General features: G+C 36.2%; 1 protein-coding gene across 2 annotated transcripts in view; it reads right to left on the bottom strand.

Moving 5' to 3' along the window:
* Window positions 1-27518, bottom strand: part of Hr39 (Nuclear hormone receptor FTZ-F1 beta) — a 48781-nt gene that overhangs the window by 13181 nt on the left and 8082 nt on the right. Inside the window, exons 1-3 of one of the 2 annotated variants that reach the window (XM_069057084.1) lie at window positions 24212-24577; window positions 3038-3432; window positions 2265-2711 (exon numbers count right to left, since the gene is read on the bottom strand). In XM_069057084.1, the coding sequence (XP_068913185.1) occupies window positions 2265-2711; window positions 3038-3364 (774 nt within the window). In that variant the 5' untranslated portion in view covers window positions 3365-3432; window positions 24212-24577. Of the gene's footprint in view, window positions 1-2264; window positions 2712-3037; window positions 3433-24211; window positions 24578-27518 lie in introns of those variants that run through there. The other variant, XM_069057083.1, reaches the window with a different exon arrangement.

The following is a 27518-nucleotide window of genomic DNA, read 5'->3' as shown; positions in this document are numbered from 1 at the left end:
CGTTTGTTTATTTTAAATTGTTGAAACGCGTTTTGTAAATTATTAAAGTGTAGCTAACCGAGTCGATAGGCTTGTTAGCTCAGTAGTTAAGAGCGACCAACCGCTGAGATCAGAACCGTGACGGTTCCCACTTCTGTAAAAAATAAGATTTACTGTTTTTTAAAATTCTGGACGTGTGATAACATATCATTACAAACTTGTGCGATTACACAACTCGGCTTCGCCTCGTTGTGCAAATTTCGCACGCGTTTGTTAATAATTCTCTTATCCCACTTGCATCGTAAATATCTATTATATGGTTTCTAGTTTGTTGCACTTTCTTTGGATTTAATGAAATAAAACAACAAATCAAACTTTTTCTACATTTTAAATTCTCATTATTTTGTATCTAGGTACCATCGGATAGCAAAAAAAAAAACTGGGACGAGGTGTTGCTTTAGATACTTCCAAAACTCAATAAAAAATGTGGAAGTGTCTATAGTAACATACTGTACTATTGGGAGCACGGAATTTCGGGCAGACTTGAAATTTGACTGATATAAAATATGAAATAAACTTTAGGTGCTAGACGTATTAATAACCTCGTTTTAATATCTACTATTGCCTCATTTGCATTTTGCAAATGGCATTCGTCATTTCTGAAAAGCTGCAAGTGCTTAGATGAGATTTTCTGAGAACTAAAGCGTCTTTTTTATTAAACTTTGGAAATCAATAACTAAAATGTAATTGTGACAGTTTATTTTGAAGTTCCTTCAAAATTAATTATAATGACATTTATGACAATAAAGCTTAGACTACATTGGGTTTTTTTAAATGACATGTAAATTGCTGCCCGAAATTCCATGCTCGCAATAGTACAGTTGGTTGCAAAAAAACGGGAACTGTCAGAATAAAATTGACACATGTTTACAATTTTTCCATAGTGTGAAACCTTCTTACGAGATAGGTTCGAATTGTGGTCAACATTCAATGACATTTTAAATAATTATTTGACAGGTATTGAGACAATTCATTGACAAATGGACAAAACCAAATTTACATCAGGAAAATATTTGTTTCCCGTTTTTTTCTGCAACCAACTGTACCAGTTTTTTTTGCTACCCGATTGTACATTTCTTTTTGTTTTTTACCTCTTCAACACTGTTTTGCTAATTTTTGAAATTGACGAGAGCATTGTAAAAATTTCATTTTCTTAAAAAAATAATCTTTTTTAGAACTTGAGATATAAATTATTTTAAAGAAAAACAAAAAATCCCCCTTGATGGCAATGTGTAAAATGCATTCACATTGTTTTGGCATAATGGGAGGCCGCGGAAATTTAGCATTTCATTTGGTAGTCAAGCTGTCTGTTGAATTAGGTTTTGTTTTTCTAAGTTTGAGGTTATAAATAGCGTCAATGTCTAGTGCATGCATTGTTGTTAGTTTTACTAGTTTGCAAAAGAAGAATACTCAGAGATTGCGGGAAAATGATAGGTCTGCAATGTCAGGCAGTTTAGTGACGGAAATCAAACAGTGTGTCCAACCTTAAAAAAATAAATCATGGCCTCCCATTATGCTAAAACAACGTCAACGCGGTTTATAGAAGACTCATGAATTTAAAAAAAAAAGTCACTCCTATTCCAAACTCTTCCAATAATGTAGAGAAAGGATTGAGGACTAAAACAGGGAGAAAAAAAAAGTCAAATGATATTGCAACAATTAGTAAAAAAAAATTGTTTATTAAATTTTAATGAGAAATTTAGACTGAATATGAACACGTTTTATTAACTTCAGTGCAGATGTTTTCCACAAGAGACCAGTTTTACTTTCATGACCTCAAGATTTTACAAAAAAAAAAAAAAAAAAACAATCCGACAAATCTTTCAACAACTGTCATTCCGTTTGTTTTGAGGCCACCTGCGCACGTTGAGCAATCTTCCATCAACACATCAACGATTCGCATTATCGAAGAAGGCAATTATATCATTCACTCCCAGATTAGCCACGCACGTAACTAATAATAAATAATTCAGAACCGTTTCATTGTGGGCACTAATTAGCCACTTTCAAGTGAATATCAAATTGATAATGGCAGCATTTCTGCAATGCAGAATCGCACCTTAATCTCGCATTACACAAACGGCGTGGGCCGAACAATAAATTAATCAAAACACAGAGCGACATTCCTGGCGTGAGAGACGCGATTGACCGACTTGTGTCCGCAATAATTAAATCATTACAAGACACAAGAAAAAAAAATACAACACAATTTTCAAAACACTGACCTGAATGGGACTGTGAGTGGGTGAGAACTGTTGTGTGGGCGATACCGAAACCGAAACACTCGAATAACTACAACAGCTCGAATGCGAGGCATCACTATTGTTCCGGCTCAAATTCGGGGTTAACGTGATATGTCTTTGAGTTAGGGGACTCTGGTTGGGCGAACTGAACACACTGTACGCCGAGTGTATGGCTGAATCGGGACTCGGCGTCGGAGGGACGTTCAACGCCTTGTGCATCATGTCCTTGTGCATCAGGTCCTTGTGACCGATTATCGGGACTCCGGTGGCGTGATGTCTCTGGCTGAGCAAGGGCGAGTTGCTGGGGGTGCTGTGTAACGAGTAGTTGCCCATCGGGGGCTGCTTCAGCCTCATTATGGGACTCTCTTTCGAGTCCAAGTTGACCATGGTGTTCAGTTTCGGTTGCGATAGCGACAAGTTCTCTGGCATCTGGAATCACAGTGAACGAAAGTTATCAGTGCGATTTTCTACCGTTCTCAAAACTGAGAAGAATCGTGATCAGTTAAGACTGGTAGGTGAGGAGTTCTGGACAAACCGACGATAAAAACAATATTTTGAAAAGTTTTCGATTTAGGATTGTGTCGTCAAAGAAAAAGAGTTCAGTAGCATTGCAGAAAAATGAGAAAGAAGAAAAGTTGTAGTGTTACGAAGAAGAAGAAGAAGAATATTAATGGACCCTAGAGAAATCGAAGCTTTAAGCTCCAACAGAAGACAACTGGAGGGTCAGAATAGAGTTGTGTGAAAAGAAAACCCACCTGAGATCCGCTGTCGTCGTCTACGCACATGTCCCTCTCGTGGTCGCTGAGTTCTCCTTCCCAGGACATGGGCCTGGGCACGTCGGCCCCGTCCCTTTTCTTCTTGTGTCTCATGTTGACGGCGCACTGGAAGTCGATCTGGGCCACCTCCGCGTCGGAACTGTCGAGTACGTCGCCGTTGGTGAGAAGACCCGGATGAGGGGCGCTCCTGGTGCGTTGGGGCTCCCCGGTCGGCATATCACAGTTGGCGATCGGCGTCGACGGATACGGGGGCTCCATGTTGATGGGAGTGACGGATACGTTGGGAGACCTCATGTCTGCGGCCATCACGGCCTAGATCAGCTCACCCCTACGCTCCCGAAAGTCTCTGGCATTGTCTCCTCAGGAGGCATCAACTGCAACAAAGAAAACAATTTTTAATTCACCACTGGATCGAGCACGAAATCGGAAACAATAGGAGCAACTGAAGATTTCGGCAAAATCTGATGCGTTAGCGTGATCGTAAGAAGACAATTGGGTTCTGGTGCCACCTCCAGATTTGTCAAACAGTTGCGATTTTCTTAGTATTAAAGCCAAAATCGTTCACCGATCACACTCTATTTGTCAGAATTACTCAATATTCTGATAATTCAACTCTTAGAGATGGAAATATTTTTCAGAAGCATCTTTTTCGTCCGAGACTGATTTTTCTGGCCGAGGCGCAGCCGAGGCTTAAACATGGCGAGGACAAAATGCATTTTTTGGCAAAGGTGCACATTAAATTTTTTAGGCGACAGCACGAACTATACAGCGAAAGATGTCATTGGAAAAATGACAAATTTATTTTGTATTCTACCTTTTTCAAATAGATACATGTATTAATTTATTAATTAATTATTTATCCTACTATCCCACCTCCACCCGGTGGCACGGCAATTTTGGCGGAGTACATACACTATTACGGATATTACTATCAAGTAATAGTGCAGTGCTTATCAACATAATTACCGGCGTCGCGCCTCCGCATTTTGACTTTGTTGTGTATTATGTTCTGTGTCAATATTGAGGAACTTCCTCACGATGTGACATGAGTATAATAATATACCTTTTTGAATTTCAACTACCAATGTGTTATCTAAATCCAGAATTTTTAAATTTTTAAAAAGAGATTGCGGTACTATTCCCGTTGCTGAAATGACAAGTGGTAAAATCGAAATTTTTTCTAATTAATTTATTAATTTTTCTTTTTACAATATGTATTTGTGTTCAGCTTACCAACAAAACTAGAAATTTACTATTTGCAATACATAATACAATTACTTATTTACATAATTTATGGTGACAGGACAATTATTGGTTTTGTCGGTTTCGTTGCTAACTTACTAAACAGCCAACAAATGGCCCCATTGTCAGCGTCCGAAAAAGAGTTATTTTTCGTCCGCTTGTGAGTACGTAAAATTACCTTTTTCATTAAGGGTGCCTAAAAACATTGTTTGGTGCACTTTTCTGCATCCATTGTAGACCAACACTTAGAAAACTTCCATTTTAATTTTTTTTAGAAAGAGTTAAAGTTTCACGACCAAATTTATTCCGACACCACTTGGTCGAAACTAAGTTAATAGTGACCAAATCTATTTCTGTTAATTTCAGCTTTGGGGAAGAACCAGAAAAAAAAAACATTGAGATACAGTTTCGCACTTCTTTTAGTTCGTCGATTTGCCGTTGGCGCTCTACGTCGGTCAGAGTACCGTTGGGACCCGATATTCAAATAAACAAAGATTTGTTCTTCTATATTAGCAGTCTTATGCAGATCAACACATTCTCGGAGGTCCTGTAGAAAACTCCTGAGGACAACTAAATGCTAAATTCAGCCACGAATGATTCCATTTATACCTAATGATTATTGTTACTATGTAATCTGCAGATTATTACGCTCTATCCTGACATTATCATTCTGATATATTTCTTTCACTTCCTCGCTTTTTTCTTTTTGATGACATCCATTCTAGAACAACCTTGAGCAGTTTTTCATCTTACGTGATCAAAGTTAGTTACGTTCAATGTTGCTTGTTTTATACTTATCATCTCTATTAATCCTTGCACTCGTTATTTTTTTTTTGTAAGTCTAAAGTTGTTTTTGTCCAATTTAATGTCTACACTAACTTCTGTCATGTTATGTCTTTTCAAATCTTTCCATTTCTTCAGGACCTTCTACATAAATATTATTGTGATATCTGTTAAAAATTAAGACACTGAAAATGGTTTTATACTTTTACTGGAAATTTGGGGAACTTTCTGGGATACCGTAGATATATTATCAGATTAGAAACGATTACAATTGCAGCTGGCTATAGAATCTTGTTGATCAATAGAACATTATTATGTTTTGGCATAATGGAAGCCCATGGAAATTTTGCATTTAATTTGGTAGGAAAGCTGTCTGTTGAATTAGGTTATATTTTTCTAAGTTTGAGGTTATAAAGAGCGTCAATGTCTAGCGTATTGTAAACTAGTAAAGTTTGCAATAGAGGAATACCCATACATTGCGGGAAATTCAGCAAAGCAACATGTTATGTTCATTTTGATAGGTCCGCATGTCAGGCACTTTAGTGACGGAACTCAAACAGTGTGTCCAACGTTAAAAAAATAAATCATGGCCTCCCATTATGCCAAAACAAAGTGAACGGTGTTTATCTAATTAGAAGTAGGAACTATAAATAATGATCTGTGTTACAAATATAGATGTCCTTTGGACGTTGATCTGCTTGCTATCGCTTAATCAATCACCATCTAGTTTACAGATTATAACAGATACAGATTGGAGATTACAATCTTCTTTGTTTCGTATGAGTTAATAGCTTTACATAGACACAATTTGACATATCACTCCAATACTCTTGAAATAACACTCCCCTCCCCAAACCAGCTCAGAGGAGGAGTTCAACACACTTGGACAAACTTACTGCACCAAAACATCGTGTGAAGAAAAACCATTTGTAAATCGGCCTTGAAAAGGTCGTTAATTGAACTAGATGGAAGTACATATATGAATTCATTTTCACAAGAATCCAGGAAGTTAGGTTAGGAAGTTGTTTCTTCCCGGTACATGTGTGCAGCTGTGGTTCCAGTCACAACGGAATACCCGCCAAGAATCTGACAAAAATTATATAAATGTCAGAAAATAAATTGTAAATAGTGCAGGTTCTTCGTAAATATATGTTTAAGGCATTAGGCACTTTAAGGCACTAAAATTAATCGTATTAGGATCTTCAAATGCCGTAACTTTAGATGTCACATTTAGGCGCATCAATCGGGGAAAACACACGACTTCGTTTCCAAGGCTGACTCGATTACAAATTTTCTCGATACATCCAATTCGAGTTATCGACAAAACTTCCTTGGAATTGAATTCTTATTTGATCCATTCGTCACATCTATTTGCTATTCAACACAAAAAATGGACACGACAGATTTAAAACGAAATGACTAATTAAGAAGACCATGGAATGTAAATTCCCCCCCAAAAAAAAAAACACCAAACAGTGACGTCACCCTATGCAAAATCAATTAAGGAGTAAATAACGAAAGCTGATTGAATTTATTGCATAAATTGTACAACTCTAATGGCCTCGTAAAGATTTAGATTATCGACTGTCTACTATATAAATATTTCACTAACGACAATGAACAATTAATTTCTATGACATTACAATCATTATCTCGAAACTATTTACGGACCTGTGACGGTCGGCATTAATTCCATTGAAGGCAAAACTGTAAAAATGCATGGCTCACGCCACGATAGCCGCTTACGAATTTAGAATTAAAAAAAATAAAAAGAAAAAAACATTCTGAGATTGTGAGTCAATAAGAAGCTATTTCCGTTCTGGTTAAATGCTAAAACGTCTCGATTTCTCACTCCAGCCGAAATATTTCTTGACACACATTAATCGGTGGATTTTATTTTCGCACGAACAAAGAATCCAGCGTGAATTTCGTGCCAGGGTCGAACGAAATTTTCGAAAACCGACGAAGACGACAACACCACCTCGGACGCAGACGCTGATTTCGCACAATCACTCCTGTTATTATTTTTGTGTTTTTTCCTTTGCTGAGGTGTACGTTTGTTGTTTCGCGGTAGTTACAAGGGCAAACGGTTACGCTACGTGTATGCAAAACTAATTGGAGGTTATAAGAATGTCGTCTGGTCTGTGTTTACTGACACACACACACACACACCGTCAGCCCACACGTTACTGCGGTCTGCAAGACTTTTGTGTCGTTTCTGGCGCCGACGACGGTTTTGCCACGTTCGACGTGGAAATTCGTCGATTTGCAAAACCGTATCGGATTTATCGGAAGACAAAGGTTTGGGGGGTTGGTGGTTGGAGGAGATGTCGTCGGGCCGGGCTGCGTGTTATCGACGAGTCACCTTTTACCACCGATCTGGCTTTTATCAAATGTCGCGGCTGTCAGGTGGTAAATTTCTGAGTTAACGTCCGGGAAGAGAAAATGACGCCAGAATTGTCCTTTCGCAGGATGAAAGCGCGAGGCTGAGGAATAATAAAATTGTGAAAAATGAGATGCTGTCGCGACGGTCACAGTGTCTCCTTTCGGCGATGTTATCGTCGAAATGGAAGAACTAAATTGATCCTTTTAAAATTTAACTAAGATAAATTTGACTTGCTGGCAAAATAAAATCTCTATTTAAAAAAGGAGAAAAAAAAAAAATTACTATCATGTTTTTTGTAATTTATCGTTAATGTATTTGGCGCGAGCACTTTTTCTGATTTTTCTAGCAGAATATGTTAATTTGTTCGGTACCTCCTTTGAAAATCAGTTTGTATTCATGTTACCACTGGGTAAAGGTTTCCTTTTCGTTCACTTCACTTTCGCTCACTGTCTTTCACTCACTGGTTCATTAGTAAATTTTTCCAATTCTTTCTGATAACGTAATTTTGATTTTTTAAGTAACATTTTGCACCTCGCGGGACTTCCAGTACATCATCAGAGTAACAAATGTCAAATTTAATTAAGTTTATTTACTTAGAAGTCGCCATTTTGGTGATGTGGGCAAAACTTACCGCACCCGGTATAATACGGAAGGTAAGACATTTAGAAATAAAAAGAAGTAATATACAACATAATTTTCTACAAAACTTACTACGGTTTATAGTTAGTTTATGTAAATTAACCATCAAAAGAAAATAAAAACGGTAAAATGGATAATTAAAACAGTCTCAAAACAAAATAATTTCGCAGTAAAAGTGTCACTGATCGAATTCGTGTTTAAAAATATTAATATCTTGTTTGTATCGGTCCTTAGTAAGGTCTAAATTATAAAACTGACCCAAATAAGTATGTGCCACTGACCGTAAACGATATTATTTTGACAATATTTATGGTAATGTCAAAATTAACATAAAAAATATTTCTTCCGGTTCTGGAAAATTTTTCCTACAAATTTAGATTAAAGATGCTGCGTCTTCAAGACGATCTGTCATAAATTATTGGTTATTTTATAATCGTGCAGTCGAAATGTGAAAATACATACGTTTTCAAAAAAAATTCAAAGCAAATCTTGTTTTTCAATTCTTTAAAAACGTGTATCATGTAAGTTTTCAACTGGTTTAATTAATTTTGCAACAAAGAATTGGATTACGTATTTTTAAATTCCGAAGAGTACGATCAAAATTGAAAACGTATTAAGGAAAAATTTTTTTCCGGGGCTTGTAAAAAAAATAGAGAAATTTTCGCAAAAACCAGAAGACGTAAGTAACATCTTTTGTTCGATACCTCCCTTGAAAGTGAGTCTGTATTCATAGTTACAAGTAGGTTCACTTCACTTTCGTTCACTGGTTTTCATTCACGTATAATTTTTCAATTCTTTCTGAACCATGATTACCAACATTTTTCGATTTTTTTAAAAACAAAGTAGTTGTTAATTACGACAAAAATTAGGAAAAGCGACAACACTGGCCAAAATTTTAACCGATGGTAACTTTAATGTTTTTATTGCTCCAATAATTGCAGCAAACAGTCATAAAAATTTATTTATAGTCCGAAGCTATAAATAGTTTTTAAAATCTTTAAGTACAGTTAATCCACAGTCAGAATAAATAATCCGTGAGAAAAATTTGAAAAAAAAAAACTGAAAAATCAACGTAACTTTTTTTCTGCAAGCTCAACACAATGTCAGTTTTCTATTACATCAAGGCGACAGAAATTTATGATTTTCAGGATGTTAACATTATTCTTTCGTGTGTTAAGAATTAAGATGACGATTCTAGTAAACTTTCTGAGCTTTTTAGAAACATTGGATTTAGAACGCTGAATTAAAAAAAATCATTTGACCATATCTGACAACTGTCACACTCAAATGCATCCATTTTAAGAAATTTTTATACAAACAAAAACGCGTCGATATAATTCTAAAAAAAACTTAGTTGCCAGCTACCAAAATCTTCCTACACTGTAAGCCAGTACTCCACAAAATAAATTTGTACAAAGAGCTTCTGCAACATTTCCAGCCTTAATTTCCTAAACAAAAATGTTTACTTGTCACGCCAATCTCCCAACAACAAAGTAAGATAAATCGTAAAACATTGTAAAAATAAAGCTCTGCTGTTATTTCTGAAACGAGATAAACTCCAACGCGATTATTTTTAAATTCACAACAAACGAAAACACGACTCGTACTCACTGCAAAAATCTCCAAATTACAACTTTTCAATTTCTGCCATGCACACCTGACACTTCCAACACACCAGAACGGTAGTGCATCAACAAATTGTGCACCAATTACGTCAACATGAATGCACGAGTCTTGGATGTGAATGGACTACACTATTTTGTAATGGATTTCATAAGATGGATGATTTATAGCAGGATACCATTCGAAATTCCTCAACCAAATTAATGGATGCTTCGAACGGTTTTTTTTTTGGAGCACTATCTACCTGTCTGGTGATGTTGGAGAAAAGCTGAGACGAGTCCCAAACATAACTCGATTGGTAAATTATCAAAAATCAACACATCTGCACAGTTTAAATTGTAAATTGTCTTGTGAGTCATCGCATAGCGATTACGCATTCTTATGCTAAAATATTTGTCTAAGGACGTCCACAATACAGGGTGTGTAATAAGTGGCACTGCCAACAACCTGATGCACACACCAGAATCGTACTGTTTTGAGACTTCTTGGTGGCAAAATATTTTTCCCATTTCGTAAATATGCAACATATCGCCAGGAGATGACAGCTACTGGTAAGTCTGTGGGAGGTCTAATCTTCAGGTCTGAATCTAAAACCGAATCTGCTTCATGGTCACACATTAGACGCATTTCGTGAATTTCTTTTAAAACCACAAACATGATTGTGCAAACTTCTTCAGAGTTTTCCAATATTAATATAACATTTGAAACATAGTACGTATCATGAAAAAATGATAATAGGATTTTGAAAACTAATCAATAAAGATACTGATCTCAATACGGTAAAAGATTAACGCTTTTCTTAATTGGATTTCTACATGTTCAGTAAATATTCGGGTGTTCATTTCAATTTCTCCTCAAAGCTGGCACCGAAGAGTCGATTGTGAACCTACCACGGATTACAGATCACGGATCAGCTGTTTAAATCTAACCTCACTTTTTGCGTTGTTGTGCTTTTACTTTCCAGACGGACGACTCCTCAATGCCAACTTCAGGGGATAAATTTAAATGAACACCCGATACGTACACCACCATAATATGTCTAAATTTGTAGTAGAATAACTTTCAAAGTTAAGAGCAATAATACATATTACAATACATAATAAGAAATAATAATAGTATATTATATTATAAGTGATAGAAATGCATCATTATACAAGAGTGAGAATTGTGACCGACGAGTGCGCTTGCGCACGAGTGGGACACTTATCACGAGTTTCATAATGGCATTTCGATCACGTGTGATATACGACGTTTTATCTCACAGGTGCAACTATTGCAAGAAATCCAAGAAATGAAGTTTTATTCAAGTAAAATGACAGCTGTCAAATTTAGTCACTTGTGAGTACATACTTTATGTCAAGTTAAATGGCAGCTGTCAAATTTACTCACTAGTGAGTACTTTATCTCACTTGTGATTAAAATTTGACTTCTGTCACCGAAAACAATGGTCTAAGGTAGCTCAAAAACTCCACCTGTAAGATAAAGTAATTAATGATAAGTTAATAAGAACCAATGCTCGTTGCGGATAATTAATTGAACAGTCCAGCGTTTGTATTTTAAAGAAAAATGATCCTCGTGTAAAATATCTTTCACACAGATTTACTTTACGCAAAGCATATGGACCGCATTGCGTTCGATCAAAAAATGTAATGTCGAAATCACGTCTTGGGTAATTTTTGCAATCAAATCACAGAAGTTGCAAAAACATTCAGAGTCGGTATTAACGCTAAAAATTTCTTGTCGAGGAATATTTTAAAAGTTGGGACAGCATTAGTGACTTGAGAAATGACATCTCAAATAGATTAGTTATTTCCGTAAACAAAACAAAACTGGTCGATGTTGTCAATAATGCAGCAGAATTGTTGAAATCCGTTATTAGATAAAATTGTAGGCTATCGCCCGAGTCTGAGTTTTTTGGTCGAGGCGCAGCCGAGGCTTGAAAACACATGAGGACAAAAGGCACTTTTTGGCAAAGGTGTACATTAAATTTTTTATGCGACCGCACGCACCACAAAGCAAAAAACATCATTGGAAAAATTACATATGTATGTATTTATTTTGTAGCTACTCTTTTCAGATATGTAGATACATTTACTAATACATTATGTATGTATTAACAATTTTTTTTTACATAATTTTTTTATCAACTTGTCAACAAAACTAGAAATTAACTACATACATATTTGCAATACAATTATGTACTTATTTACATAGTTTATGGTGACAGGATAATTATCGGTTTTGTCGGTCTCGTTGTTAACTTACTAAACAGACCAACAGATGGCGCCACGGTCAGCGTCCGAAAAAGAGTTACTTTTCGTCTGCTTGTCGCGTTGTCTAAAGAAAGATTTACGCATTTACGAATTCAGATTTTGGAAGGACAAGGGAGGCAAAAAGAACTTCGATTTCAATTTACAACATATGCTCGATCCCGAATTTGACGAAACAAAACGTAAAAAGATTTCTTTATGGTGAATTAAAACACCAGGCCCCGAATGGCACAAAGAACGAAATTGCAGATCAATCAACAGGTAATTTTGGAAAAATTTGCAAAATGAGGTTAAAGACGTCTACACCAAAATATTGTGAAAGAGATTTTATATTGTTATATTGAAATTTTTCACAATCATTAATGATTTTACCATAACATTTATGGTATGGTATCGAAAATGAAAAGAATGCTTATTTAAAAATCAAACAAAATGAGGAATGAGTAAAAAATGCGGATTGTTTATTGATAGACAAAAGGGGTTGTTAGCGCTAATAACATTTAAAATATGTACATATTTTTTGCAAGGACGTTCTACTAAACCTTTTATTTGCTTCTAAAATACCTACTAAAGGATCGTGCCAACTTATGATTTCAATTGCAGGATATTTTTTAGATCCTTATGTAATGAAATAAAAAAACTAAAATAACACCAGTTTTCAAAAATCGAAGAACCTAGCCCCATGCACTTAGTCAATGTGTACAAATTGCACTATCGAGCCTCTTTTCAATTTAAAAAAATATGAAAAAAAAAACCGACCCAATTTCTTAAGCGTTATTTAACGATATAGCTGGGAATAGGCACCAAGGAGCTCTTTCTTTCCATCTGTGGTATTCAGATGTTGCATTCTTTGTATCTATTGAATTTGCAACGTATTTATGAAAGGGAAAATATTTTTTTACAATAGTACTTATGCCCTCCCCTGTTCGTATTGATCTACAAACATTGAGCATTTCTTGACATCTAGATGCAGAGGAAAAAGTTCTTCCGGCTCTGATCAAGACAATTAGCAAATCCGGTACGTATACTACTCCTCGTCAAGTACGGTTATATGGTCCATATAAACCCTTAGGGTTTATGGCGGCCATGTAATCTTAGTTGACAAGGAATAGTATACACAATATGCGCAAGTACCAACAGAAAATAAAAAATATATTTGGAACGAAAGTGAAATACATAAATGAAAGTGGATGAAGACAAATTATGTAAAAAATACAGTACGATCATTTTTAATGCAAGGTCTCGACAAACGTGTTCGAAAATGTACATTTTTGACAAATTCAGAGTCGGAATTCCAATCTAAAAAATTCAAAACTATCCTCTGCACAATTTACAGTACTTTTCAGATGAACCTGTTCACAAATCAACTCATCTCTTCTCAATTCGCGGTGTCGATGAATCTTAGCAGTGTTCAAACGAAACAACACGAATCCCCTATCATTACGAGCTCGGTCGCGGTTTCGTCCACGTCTATTTGCATGTTACATTTCACACCGTTAAATAAAATTACACATTGCGGTTCAATAAAAATTCCTGTTCGTGATTCGATAAATTCGCACACAAGGTGATCGAGTTTCGGTTTTTTCTCCACCTCTTCGAGATTCGATTAGTAAGGACTGAACACACATATTGCTGCAGAAATGCCACACCGATCGCTGTCAACAAACTCCTCCAAGAGATGCCCCAAAATATCCAAAAAAAAAGTCAACGCCTTCGTTCCTCCACAGAAAAATAGTCCAACACGCATTTTTTTTGTCTCCTGCGGTCGCGTCCGCCACGTGGACAGCAATCAACACAGATAATCAAAATCGAAGGCTTTCACGTTGTTATCATGCGCCCGTGCAGAAATCATCTTTCGCCACCGAAGCTGACGCAACACCGTCTCGTTTCGTGATTTCGCAACAAACAACGCAACTATTAATTTAATAAATGGAAACTGCACAAGTCGGCAACGCCTTATACGGTTTTATTAATTTATGTGCAAGTGGATGTGTGCAGTCGGTCGGGAGGCATTTCTATGTGCATATCGGAATGCACACAGATCTGGGTGGAGCTCCGTAGGGTCAAGAGACCGCGTCGATATCAACGTCGAAGGAAAAACGTTGCCGCCTCGCGCCGTTGTACACGGCCACCTCGGGCCTGCCTTGCAGCCGCAGCAATTTATTCATCGAAAGAACCGAAAAAAAAAAAAAACGTTTTATAAATGCATGACAGTTCATGACAAACTTCATCGGATAGATTTATTTTTTTCACTAATTATGGGTTTAGCGACTTCATCAATCAGGACCGGAGCGCGGCGATTATCGCAAGAGGAAAAATTTAACTGCAAAAACGTTCGGGTTGGCCAAACACAAAACCTGGACCTGCAACCTCAATACTATCAAATTTCTGCACCAAAATTATTTTTATTAAATTTTTCTTTCTAGTCTATTTTCAATATCTAGTTACTATATTCAAGAAGTTTTAATCCTTCTGAATGATTAAAAAGTCAGATTTAACAGTTCATTTCATTCCTAAAAAGGAAAAACGCAATGGACCAATTTTTATGAGGAGCGCCACAGGGATCCTCTTCGCGCCCTCTTCAATAACACAAAAAATACACATACTGCGTAAGTATAATAATCACCAACAAATAGTCAAGATAAGTAGGTAGATTTACGTTCAATTAATAAAAAAATTATTTCTATAATAGAGGGTATGGTGTAAACGCCATTTTGGAAAATACATACGAATATTTAGAACCATTAAACTTATTTTTCTCTAAAAAAAACCTAGATAAAATCTTATTGTTATTTAGTACTTTCTTAAATTATTTCTAGTAAATCCCACTTCTTCACGTCAGCACCATTTTTCAAAACATATACAGGGTATCTATAAATGACTGTCTGGTCCAGTTTGCTATGAAAACTTGTCAAATTTTGAAAATACAGATTTTTGGTGTTTATTAACTGTCATAAAACGAATATAAGAAACGAAAAAACGCCACAAGTATCAGAAGTGACAGTTAATAATAAATTAAAATTGGACGTTTCAAAAAGGCGGCACAAAAATATTTTTTTCCAAAGCTAGTTTGACCCGACAATCATTTATAGACATGTACCCTGTATGAAGACTCCATCCTACCAAGTTATACTAAGATAAAAAATGAGTTGTGAATGTTGTGATAAACAAGTTTTTTAGTACTATCTCTTCCAATCATTCTTAAAATGTCATATCAGCATTTTGCAATGTAAATATGACACTACAGCCGTTACTACTACTTCGTTTTAGATTCTCAACAAAATTAAAATAGGGTTCTCAATCATTCTAAGATATTATATGTACATATTAGGGAAATTTTGTATGGAAGTATGTATCCCATGTCCGCTTATAACGAAACAATCACTGAACGCATTTTGACGGGGTCTTCATTAATCGTTAAAGTGTTTCTTTAACTTAGGTTTTGATACACCGTCTTAGGAGGGAGCTGTCAAATTGGGGCATTTCTGTGCAAGCGTTTGGAGCGGTTGCAGCGCGTATTTACAAAGCATCCTAATATCTCTATAAAAACAACAGCTAGTTTAAAAAATAAAATTAAACATTTTTGAAGAGAGTGGGAAAACAGAAAACAGCAAGTTCAAGAATATTGTAAAATATTTGTGGAAAAAATGTATGTAAGGAAAAAGAGAAACATTTAATGTTCACAACGAATGCATTTAACGTTCCATAATTTTATTCTGCAATAAATGTCAAGAATTCCAATCACGGCGGAAGTAAAAACAAAAATGCAGAAATTTCTATTATGCAAATGAACATTTTCAAATTAGCACTAAAAACAACCACTGCAACGGAGACTCAATTTGCTCATACTGTAGCAAAAAACGGAACAAACTTTTTATTTTCGACTGTGACGTAAGTTCTCTTTTAATCCTCAAAACGAGATCAAACAAGTACTAAAATAAATCGTAATTTAATAATATTACAGTGCAGTATTTACCAGCAAGTTACTTCTGCATACAAGTATAAAAAGAGGTCAAACACGCAACTGTACAGGAAAAAATTAATTTGACAACAAAAATTATGCCAGTGAAGGAGAAAAACAGATGCAAGGCAACAAGACTCTACTGCGCATTAAAATAAAAATAATCCAAACATGTGCGAAAACGGAGATAAGAATGTGTTATGGTTAAGAAAATAAAAGAAAAAAAGAAGACACGGGAATTTTAAAAATATGTTTTAAGACAGTCAAACGTACGAGTTTTTAAAAGCCTAGTTTATTGAGTGCGGATTTGAATCTTAAAAACCGTTCACTACGCTTCATCCCAAATGACGCACGTTGCTATTTTTTTGTCACGACAACAAATGGCCTCTAACCCAAATCGAAACGGTTTTAATATTAATGAACGAGAAAAACAATTTCAAATTCGATTCGTAATAAGGAAAAACGCGATCGATCGATCTTGACGAGGGGCGCCCCAGAGATTCTTTTTGCGGCCTTTTCAATCCACCAAAATAAAAAATTCGGCAATAGATGTCCTGCAAGAGCTACCGTGATCCATTTGGCACATCTTGCAGAAGCAAAGTGAATGCGGTGATTATCACCTCCGACGTACAACGATGTGTTACCAAACGACGATTCTCGTTCACCGTCTGTGTCCTCGGAAGGTCGACCACGGCCTCTTATTAAACATGCTAATTATACATATGGAGAGGGCATCACATCAGGAAAACATCCGCCGAGGCCGCCGGCGGACGGACACTCAACTTGATTCGCATCAACAATACTCGCATTCCACCGTTCCTTCGGTCCAGGAGGAGATGGTTTCGCAAGCTCTGCGCCGATCACGCGAAAAAAAAAGAGTATCTTCGTAGGAGGGATAAAAACGCGACTCTATCAATTTATCAAAACCGTTTAATAATGCGGTCGGCTGTTTGCTTAGGCCAGGTGCACATTGCCATTTTAATTGCGACGATTAAAATCGCCGAGAACAGCTGGTTTTGGTATATGGGATCGGAGAGGAGAAAATGCGAATGCTCTTATGGTAGTAGATGCGCTGCTGCTGTTGGTGTTGTTCAAAATGCGAATTGCGAAAAAATTCTTAAACGAAAGTGGATACACCTTTAATTGCTATTGCTCACCAGAAAGTTGAAGGTGATTCCTAACTAACCGTAAACAGGATGAACAAAACATCTCGCGTTTTCTAATTTAGACTGTGAGTGATACTCGCTCGTGTTCTGCTTTTTTAAACGGATCAATACAAAAGAGCTTAAATAATTTAGTAAGTGGTAAATAATAAAATCAAAGAATCTGACGTGAGCGCTTTGTCATAAATGGCCTGTTTTGCATCACTCGGCCAACGCCTCGTGCTTCAAATCTGAAAAGTGATCCGACAGCGCCAATCATATGAAAATAACTATTATTTCCAGCATGTTGTAATTTGTGGCTTATCAAGTCTCGCTACTGTCAGTGTTGTCAAGTTTAACCCCAAATTTGTGATAGTGTTTTTGGCTTGTTCATCTGAACGAAGTATTGATGACAGAAACTTTGCCACGAAGCTAAATGTAACATTATGACAGACATACGTTCCTCAAATTAGTCAAAGCACTCTTTATCAAATTATTTCATTATCATGCAAAAAAACAACGCAAACAGTGAGGTTAGATTTAAACAGCTGATTCGTGATCTGCAATCCGTAGTGCGTTCACAATCGACTCTTCAACGCCTACTTTGAAAATAAATTTAAATGAACGCACGATATTTTATGCCAATTCGTTATGTTTCCTTTTTTTTTGACACAACAAATATTCTTCTTCATCTTCCACAGAATGTTCTATTTCTTTTCTTCTTCTCGCTTAAAACTGACCGTAAAGACACGTTTATTTATTACTGAAAAGGACCTCTGCGATTCCACTTAGGTACTGGGGTTTGGATAAAGAATAAAAGGAAATATAGAGAAGGGGGTGGAAGAATGGTTAGAAAGGGAGATAGGGGTGAAACTGAACGCAAAGGAAGCATTTAGAATAAATAAAAAAAAATAGAAAAGTTGGGAGCAGAAGGAGAACATTATGCTAAATAAGAGTAAGTTGAAGGAAAGAAAAGGTGAGAAAACAAAACACAAAAGAAGTTAAGACAGGTGGCTAGAGAAGAGAGAGATAAAGGAAATGTGGTGAAAATAGGATACAGGAAGATACAGATAAACGGGGAATGGTTTAATTGGGATGAGAGAGGAGAAACTGAAGAAACATTTTTAGAAGAAGAAAAAATGAGAAGACGAATCGGCGAGAAAAGGTATAAAGAGAAGGTCAATAAAAAGGTAGATGAACGAAGAAAACGGAAAGCGGAAAAGAAGCAGAAAGGGAAAGGGAAAAGTCGCTACCGAAAGAGTACAAAGGGGTAAAAATAGAAAAGAAAAAGGAAGAGCTACTGGGGGAATAATAACAGGGGTAAAATTCGGGATTAAAGAAAAGCGACAAGAAAAGGGAGAAGAAGAATGCATGGAAAGAAAAATTCGCATAGGCAATAATAAATGGTGGAAAATAATGACAATATACAGTAAAGAAGTGAAGACAACAAGAAGAGGTGTCGAAGACGCAATAAAAGAAAACAGGGACCAATGTATGCTCATGGGAGGGGATTTCAACGGGAGAATATGAGAAAGAGGAGCAAGAAATTGGGAAGAGGAGAGGGATAGGAAAAGACAATCCAAAAACAAGGTGGAAAATGCAGAGAAGAGACTGATGAAATGGATCGAAGAAAATGCATGGGAAGTGTTGAAGGGGTACAAACAAGGGGACGAAGAAGGGGAATGGACCCATTAATTAGCAGGGAGGAAACAGTGATAGATTACGGAATAGTGAACGAAGAACCATGGGAAGGAGTAGAAAAATTCAGAATAGAAAAGAGAGCTTTGAGGAAGCGAAGGGAAGGGAAAGAACAGAGAAGGAAAGGGGTGGGGAATAGGAATAAAACGGTTTATTGTTATTTTTTTGTAATTGCTGTTTTTTGTTTAGAGAAATTTGTAAACAGGAATCGGAAAGCCCCTAGGGCTTCTACCATTACTGCAAAGTACCTCTGCAATTCCACTTGGGTACTGGTTTTGATAAATCGTACTAATTTCAAATCAATCGAATTTAGAAAGTGACGATTGGCAGTTAAAAAATTGTCAAAAACGCTTTTTTTCTTGAGAACATCTGGCTGACGTGGATGACACGATCTCTTAGTTCCCAGGATATTTGCAAGAGACGAACAAACCTCCGTCAGTTTTCAACAAACTGTACAAGATTTGTCCATGTCATCACGCAAAACTGTGACTACAACTGGTAGAAATAAAAATCTAAGACACGAATTACCTCACAGTGGTTCAACTAACTGGATCGTAATTAAGATTTATGGTCGGCAAGAAAGTGTCGGGTGCACTTGCCTTGTGAAGTTTCTCTTTCAAGAAAGAGGTGAACGAATGCACCAGGTACAAAACAAATAACCAGGACCGGAGGAATTTTAATAATATCTAGTTTAATATATTCATCGATGCAACGACCGCTGTTTGATGAGGCCGCTCCGAAACAATCTGCTTCACGAATCGACTTTCTGCTCTATTTTTACCGTTGGCACTTCTTCTTGCGCAATCGAATTTCCTTCGGTCCTGCAAGGACTTCGTTCGGTCGGAATTCGAACCGCGCCGTCACATCCTTTTCACGCAGATATCCGAGGTTAGATAGTCCCACTTTGGAATTAATCAGACATTTAGCAACAATTTGAGTTATAATTTTTCTTAATATCACGAGCCGGTTTACTTCAATTAGAATGCGGATCTGCGGCCGCCTCTCACATCACCATGAATCCGATTAGGTTACTTGAACCGCAATAATCCGGGGTTCGGGCAGCTTATTTTTACCTTCTTCGTTATTGGAAATAGCTCGGATGCCGAAAGCCGTCCGCACGAACGGTCGACGCTCGATCATCGTCTGCCGAAAGTTCACCGGGAGAGACGTCCTTGCTGCACCGAACGAGGATGTGGCGTGTGTTGTCACGCTGCACCGCCGTGTCGCACCACCACTCTCATGACGGACTCCATTTTTACATCGATAATGTATCCATGAGGTGATTTTTTTTACCTGTACGTTCTCTACCGCGCGGCGGCAATCTCCGATAACCTCGACTTTGCGAGCTGCACATAATTGTCGTTAACTTTTGCAATGGAATGCGCGCTTGCCTTTTGTTTTTTTCCACCTGGATAATGTGTTTCCAATCGATAGGTTTAGCTGTGAACTCATTTACCGCTCCGGCACAACAACACAACAAAAAAAAAACCTCTTTAACTACACGCTCATTTAAAACTGGATTGTCATAATTATTATTATGAAGATAATAATTAATTCGAACGATCTGACTCATAGTTTTTCCTAAAACACACAAGGTGTGTCGCGTGTACGGGTGGTCCGACGCTTCGAGGAAGTGTGGCGGCGGCCTTAGGAGTTCCAGTCGAAAATCCACCAGTGAAGGTACATTTTCAATCGGATGTATTGCGTCAGCGCGCCACTAAGACCGGCACCACACCACGCACAATAATAATAACATTAATAATGAATCTCTCTCATCTGTAGATTCTTTCAGTTTCTGCGCCGATGAATGGAGCAAGTGGTTCGTCGTGTTTCAACACTTTTTCGAAGAATGCTTTGGCAGTTTGCAATCGAAATGAAAGCAGTGACTTTTGATGTCGGAATAAAAGTTAAGGACATTGCTCGAGGTGTTGTCTGAATGACTTTAAAAGTAAATCGAAGGTGTACCTACGTACAATAAACACCAAAAAATTTACGGTGTGAAAATATCACTGTGACAAATAAAGTTCACTGCCCGGGACAGTGTACTTACCAATAAAATTTTATGAGATAGGAATTTTTACGTATCTAAGATATAATACCCAGAATCACAAAATTGGAACTTGTCGAGTGGGTTTGTTGAGATTTCCAAAAACAAATTATGCAAGCCTCAAGTTCTATTATTTAAGTTTCATCAATTATATTTCAAATCTACATTCGAAGACAGAATAAAAAATCTGCAGCACGTTTCTCTTGCTTAAATTATTCTTGTCATGTTGGAAAGCGTATTATCCTGTTAAAATATAAGATTATTCAACCTTCAAAAATAGAAAAATTGAATGGGGTCTACAAGATCCATAGAGCCAGAAGGCGCAACAACTTGGAATCAAGAGATGGAATCAAATTGTATTGTATTAACGCTGTAAAGGTTCTAAAGCTCCAATTTAGCAATTTTCAGTAATTTCCTTCTTTCTTTCTGAACCGAGATCTCCAGGAAATACATTTCAGTATGCTAAATTTAGTTTAGGAATGATTCAGCACGAAAAATATACACTCAAATAAAATAAATAAATGGACCAATTTACGTACGTTGTATACAGGGTGTATTTGAAACATTTGTGTTAATTTTAACCAGAAGAAAGAACTCGCCAATTTATGAATCTTTTCTCTATAACATTTTGCAAAATTCGCTAAACTTTTCCAAGATTTTTCCCCCCAATTTTTACCAAACGAATCGTTTTGTGTTATTAACTAGTCTCTATTTTTTTGTAACCATAAGAATTTTAATTTTTATCATTTCATTTTTCCTAGAGGTATTTTCATATTTGGTGGCGGAAACAAAAGACTGAGAAATGTCACGAAAATGTATTGTCAGTGTCAAATTTCTCATAAACGCCGTAAAAAGGAATGTCTAGGTAAATTTAAATTTTCGCTAAATTGATTGAAAAAATAAATTCTAAGGAAACCAATTTTTGTCAGTGGTTCAAAAGGAAAAGTTATTCTCATATAATCAAACGTATTACAAATTTTGTCTCTAGTTCGACGATGAATAACTTTCTTATTGCCAATTTGCAGCATTTCTGTCGAAATCACGAACGTCTTTGAGAAATTTGACACTGACAATACAAATTTGTGACAATTCTCAGTCTTTTGTTTCCGCCATCAAATATGAAAATATCTCTATAACATTGTAACCTTTTTCGCAGAAAATTTTCGCCTTACCCATTTTGATGGCTAATTTGTGACGCTTTTACGTAAAAAATTCAAATAGAAAAAAGCTCTGTTACGTGTTAAAATTAACACACGCATTTTAGATACACTATAAAAAATATTTCAAATTTCAGGTTCACACATCACGGTGTCATTTGAGATTGTACCTGTTTGAAACATTTTGACAGCAGCGTAATCACAGTTAAATTTTCTAACAACGAAATGGGATAGAAAAAAAAATAAATTAAGATCAAGATGAAGATCTAGGTAAAGATAAGGATAAAATTTACTGGGGCGCAGCCGGATCAACAATATTTAATTAATTTGCTTGAAATTGGTACAGGAAGTCTTAAAAGAGAGATTGGAATTATCGGATGCAGAACAAAAGAGAAAAACAGAACAGAAAGCGAAAAAATGTAACCAAACAAGCCATGGGCCTTCTAGGTTCGTACTTCGTAGAGATATTCTATATACAGAATGTCCCAAAATTCGCGGAACAGCTTAGCCGCACGTTGTTAAGTTGTCATTACAATATCAGGAAAAATGTAAAAAAAAAAACGTTCTTTTTTGTACAGGATATGGACCTATGTATTTGTTATATTAAATGTGGCAACATTTAAAAACATTCGATTTATTCCAATCATCTGCAAAATATTAGTTTTTTTTTTGTACAGTTGGTTGCAAAAAAAAGGGGAACTGTCAGAATAAAATTGACACATTTTTACGATTTTTTCAAAGTGTGAAACCTACTTACGAGGGATTCGTACAATTAACGTCAAAATGCAATGACATTTTTTTCAATTATTTGATAGGTATTGTCAAGTAGACAATTAATTGACAAATGGACAAAATCAAATTTATAATAGGAAAATTTTCGTTTCCCGTTTTTTTTTTGCAACCAACTGTATCCATGGAAAAAAAACAACAATCAAGACCATGTTGCCATATGTAATTTCAGGTAAAACCGACATAATTCACTTCTTGGAAATGTTATAAATAATGAAGTAAATAATTCCAAACCTGATCAAAATTATTCAAAGTTGTTATACCACTGGCAAGTAAAAAAAGAAACGGTCAAAATCTTTTTTAATATTGAAAATAAACGAAATCAAAGCTGCACTTTTTGAGCCCCCACATTTTCAAATCTAAAATATATAGAATTTAAAATGCATTTACGTTGTTTTGGCATAATTGGAGGTCATGTAAATTTAGCACTTAATTTGGTTGTAAAGCTGTGTGTTGAATTAGGTTATGTTTTTTTAAATTTGAGGTTATAAATAGCGTTGTTGTCAGTTTTCCTAATTTGCAATAGAAGAATCCCCAGACATCGCGGGAAATCCAGCAACATGTTATGTTCATTTTGACAGGTCCGCATGTCAGGCACTTTAGTGACGGAAATCAGTGTATCCAACCTTAAAAAAATAAATCATGGCCTCCCATTATGCCAAAAAAACGTGAACGGTATTTATTTATTATTTTTCTCATAATTTTCCAACATGACTTGACATTGCCCCATTGAGTTGTTCCGCGAATTTTGAGCCACCCTGTATACATTTCAAATTGGTAATACATATAACTAATATAATACTGTCAAAATTTAAAAAAAATACATAAGTAATCCCGTCAGACATTAAAAAAAAATCTATTTATTCCTGTGATATTAAAAAACAGTTTGGCTGTGTTTACTTTTACTCTGTGATCTACAATACATTTTTCTATGTTAAAATGTTTTAATTTGTAGTCATTATTTAAAAAAATATATACAACACTAATGTTATTAAACTGATAAGAAACGACAAACTGTACAGTTCCTATAATCATATTAAAACCATAAATTATGTAGATATGTATGTATTTCAAAATATTTTTGTTTGAACGATTACATTAATATGTACTTATGAATATATTATTTCACTTTTATAAATGATATTGTAAAACTCAGTCCGTTCATCAGGTTTTCTCTCAGGTAGAACCGTAATTTTCATTGAACAGAACAATCCGAGTACGGTCCTGCCCCGGCTCTCGTTTACACAACGATAAATTACCGAATTTCGCCCCAATTCCACTTAATCCCAGACGTTACCAGATGCAACAATAAAGATAAGAAAGCAGATTCGATTGATAGATAGGTTACGTAGGATGCGTACTCGTAAGTGCGAAACGAAATCGTTCATTGGAGAGAGACAGAACGACTATACATACTTCGGTCGTGGTCGTGGTGGGGAGTAAGGTCAAGGCCCTTGGTCACGTGTCCAACCTCAAGGTCATTCGGCGAATCAAGTACAACGGCACCGCGATGGATGATGATGATGGCGCTCGCTCCGGTAGGAGAACTATCGACGTCGTCGGCCCGAAACTGAGGCGACACGACGACCACCAAGGCACGATGGCGACGGCGACGACGCCGGTAGACGGCGCGCGGCGATGTGTGTGCGGCGACGGCGGCGGCGAGGAGGTTCTCGCGACGACTGTCGGTGTCTCGGGTACCACTACGCGACCGCTACTACCTGTTTGGCGCACATCAACCTGACGACGGGTTATCGCGGCCGCGTGCAACACTCAGCTGGCCCTCTCGGGTTCTTTGTCGGTGTAACAGAGCCGGAGAGCGATGTGAGAAAGGCGGCAGCGGCGGCGGACGGAGGGTCGCGCCGCTCCGTGGGGTTGGAGAAGGTCGCCGCGTGCTCGGGCGTTTCTCCACTAGGTGATCGCGACACCAATACATATTTTTTTTATATTGATACGATTTTTAAAATCACCTCATTTTATTATGAACCGAAAAAAAAAATAGAAAACATCAAACAAACCTCTTTACGGAGAACATTAAAACCTTTTAAAATATTTTTCGGAAAAAGTTTTAATCTACTTTACTAATTCAGCCCTCATATAATAATTATATTCGCATAGGTATATGTTTTGGATGCAATCTTTCTTGGCTCAATTTGGGTATGTATTATAAATTATCAATTTACATTTTGTAATAAAGTAATGACATAAACACCGAATGTACAGTAAAATTACCATAATTTACGTAAATTTAATTTTTTTTATTACGAATAATACCAAAGTAATTTAAAAATAAACAGATTTTATGTCTATAATAGTACCATAAAGTCGTAAAAGAAATGACCCTCGATACAGCATTTCACCACACAAAATTACACAAACAATGAAAATAGTAGATTATATCACTAAGAGTAGAAGTGAGTCTTTTTGTGCTAAGCACAGAGATTGAAGACCGAGACGAAATCGAGGTCGACAACTGGGCGAAGCACAAAAAGACCTTCTACTCTCAATGATATACACACACTATTTTATCTTCAAGTGGATCACAAAAAAAATGGGACATGAACTTACAATTTTCAAATTTTAAGACACCAGCAATTCCTAATTCTTTTGTTGCAATATTATTAGTAGGTACTTGAAGGTTCAATAATAAAGTTGGTAATTGTTCACTTTAACTACTTCTGGAATTTTCGCGTTTTTTCTGGCTAGACAGCCTCAGGGCGTCCTCCTAGATCGTTTCCCACCAGTCAAACCTTGTGCAAATGAAAATTTTCCTTACCCTTTAGTTATACTAAGACTTGGCGCGACCTTGACGCGACCTTGAAACACAACAAGAGAGGGAAAAAAAGGCATTTGCACAAGGTTTGAATGGTGGGACACGATCTAGGAGAACTCCCTGAGGCTGTCTAGCCAGAAAAAACGCGAAAATTCCAGAAGTAGTTAAAGTGAACAATTACCATAAAGTTTTCTAAAGTCTAAAGTTTGCTTTGGTTCTAACGAGATACATAAAGGCGCGAATTAGGACCGCTTGAAGATAAATATCTTCTTGAGAAATTAATTTTTGTTCATCAAAATTTGAATATTTTTTCATGTGGTATCTTGATCAAAAAATGTTTCGTTATAAATTATTAAATTTGACAGTTTCAAAATATATCATTTATCGATGAAAATAAAAATTTCACAATTTGTGAATTATAATTTTGTGATTTCAAACACCCAACAGTAATAATAATCCAATCGTAGACGATTTTGTTTTTTCAATTCGTTTGGTCGACTTGATTTATGAACTTTTTGTGGGAGTTAATAAATTTCAACTGACAATAGTAACGTCCAGCGTAGAAATTTAAATTTTATGGCAATTCCGGTAACACTTCGGGAAGACAACTTTATTAAACGACATATTTCAAATACATTAAAATCTAAAAGTCCTTAAAATCGTCAACACTTAAAACTAAAATAAATATGTGATGCTACATGAAAAAACAGGGAAATTATTTTGCAAAATGTGAAAACAAACGAATTTGACTATTTCGTCTTTCAGAATCTAAAAATGAGCAAATGAAATTAATTAATCACGTAAAAACGTTTTATTTGCTTTAGTGAAGTCAGGTCCTCTTATTAGCAACTTCATATCTTAAAACAATTGGAAATTCCCTATTGTTGGTAACATCGTAGAATTACAAATTAAAAATACATTTATAAAAACACTTATCTTTTAAGGGAATGGAGAGAAAACACGAACGTAAAAAAATATTTTTCACTAATGTATTACTTTCCAAAGTCCCCAACGAGAACATGGGGTCACATAAGACCCATACATCAAATGCGAAAGACAATTTTGTGTGGACCATAGTTCAAGTATTTGGTTTCTTATTCCCAATCACAATATTATTTGATTATTATTTTTCATTATTAATACAACCGGGGTCTAATATGACCCATGCTACGGTGCGTCCTAGAAGTTTTGTACACGACTTGGTTACCGCAAAATTTGAATTCATTTTATGCAGATCTTCTTCATCAAAAAAGAAAAATTTAATCTGTATCGAAAACCGCAAAACCGGCGTCAAAATTTCAAAGAATCTCCTCATAGACTGCAGTAAAATTCTACGACTCTCTTAAATACAACTTGGCTAAATGAAAACAATACGTCAACAACATATCTAAGTTTCTACTTTCACCCGCTTCTCGGAAAAATGTGACATCAATTTTTTTATTGCAAATTTGACAGGCAATTATTTTTTACTGGTTTAACAATTAAGTGTCCATCTCGTTTCCAATCTAAAAATATCTCCTCGTCTGTGTTCTTTCCGGATTTTCGAAGTCACACCGTGTACAGTTCAGTGGCGTACGTGGCCCCGTTGATTAGAGGGCGTTCGCGTTCCTCGATCTTGATCAATAATCACACGATGATTACGTTGGAACGATTTGTTGCGCTAGCGTGGTTATGAAAGAGGCGGCAAAAAATGCATAAATATTGATCAACTGGCGGCAAAAAACACCGCCAAGAAAAATTCGACCTACACTTTTTCTCGTGCACGTTTGACACTGTTGCCAAGATTGCGGCTATCACAAATATTACAAAAAATGGAAGAAAAGTTTCCAAAAAATATGACACCGTAACACGAAGGTGTCAGGTGTCAGACAAAGAAATGTTTTTAATTTTGTCTAAAATTTGGTTTGAAGCTGATTTGGAAATTAATATAAATGTGATAATGATTAGAAA

The sequence above is a fragment of the Tenebrio molitor genome, chromosome 8, assembly GCF_963966145.1.
Source record: "Tenebrio molitor chromosome 8, icTenMoli1.1, whole genome shotgun sequence".
NCBI classification, from domain to species: Eukaryota; Metazoa; Arthropoda; class Insecta; order Coleoptera; family Tenebrionidae; genus Tenebrio; species Tenebrio molitor.
Note: the sequence above shows the minus strand (reverse complement) of the source record. Positions and strands in the feature narration are given on the sequence as shown.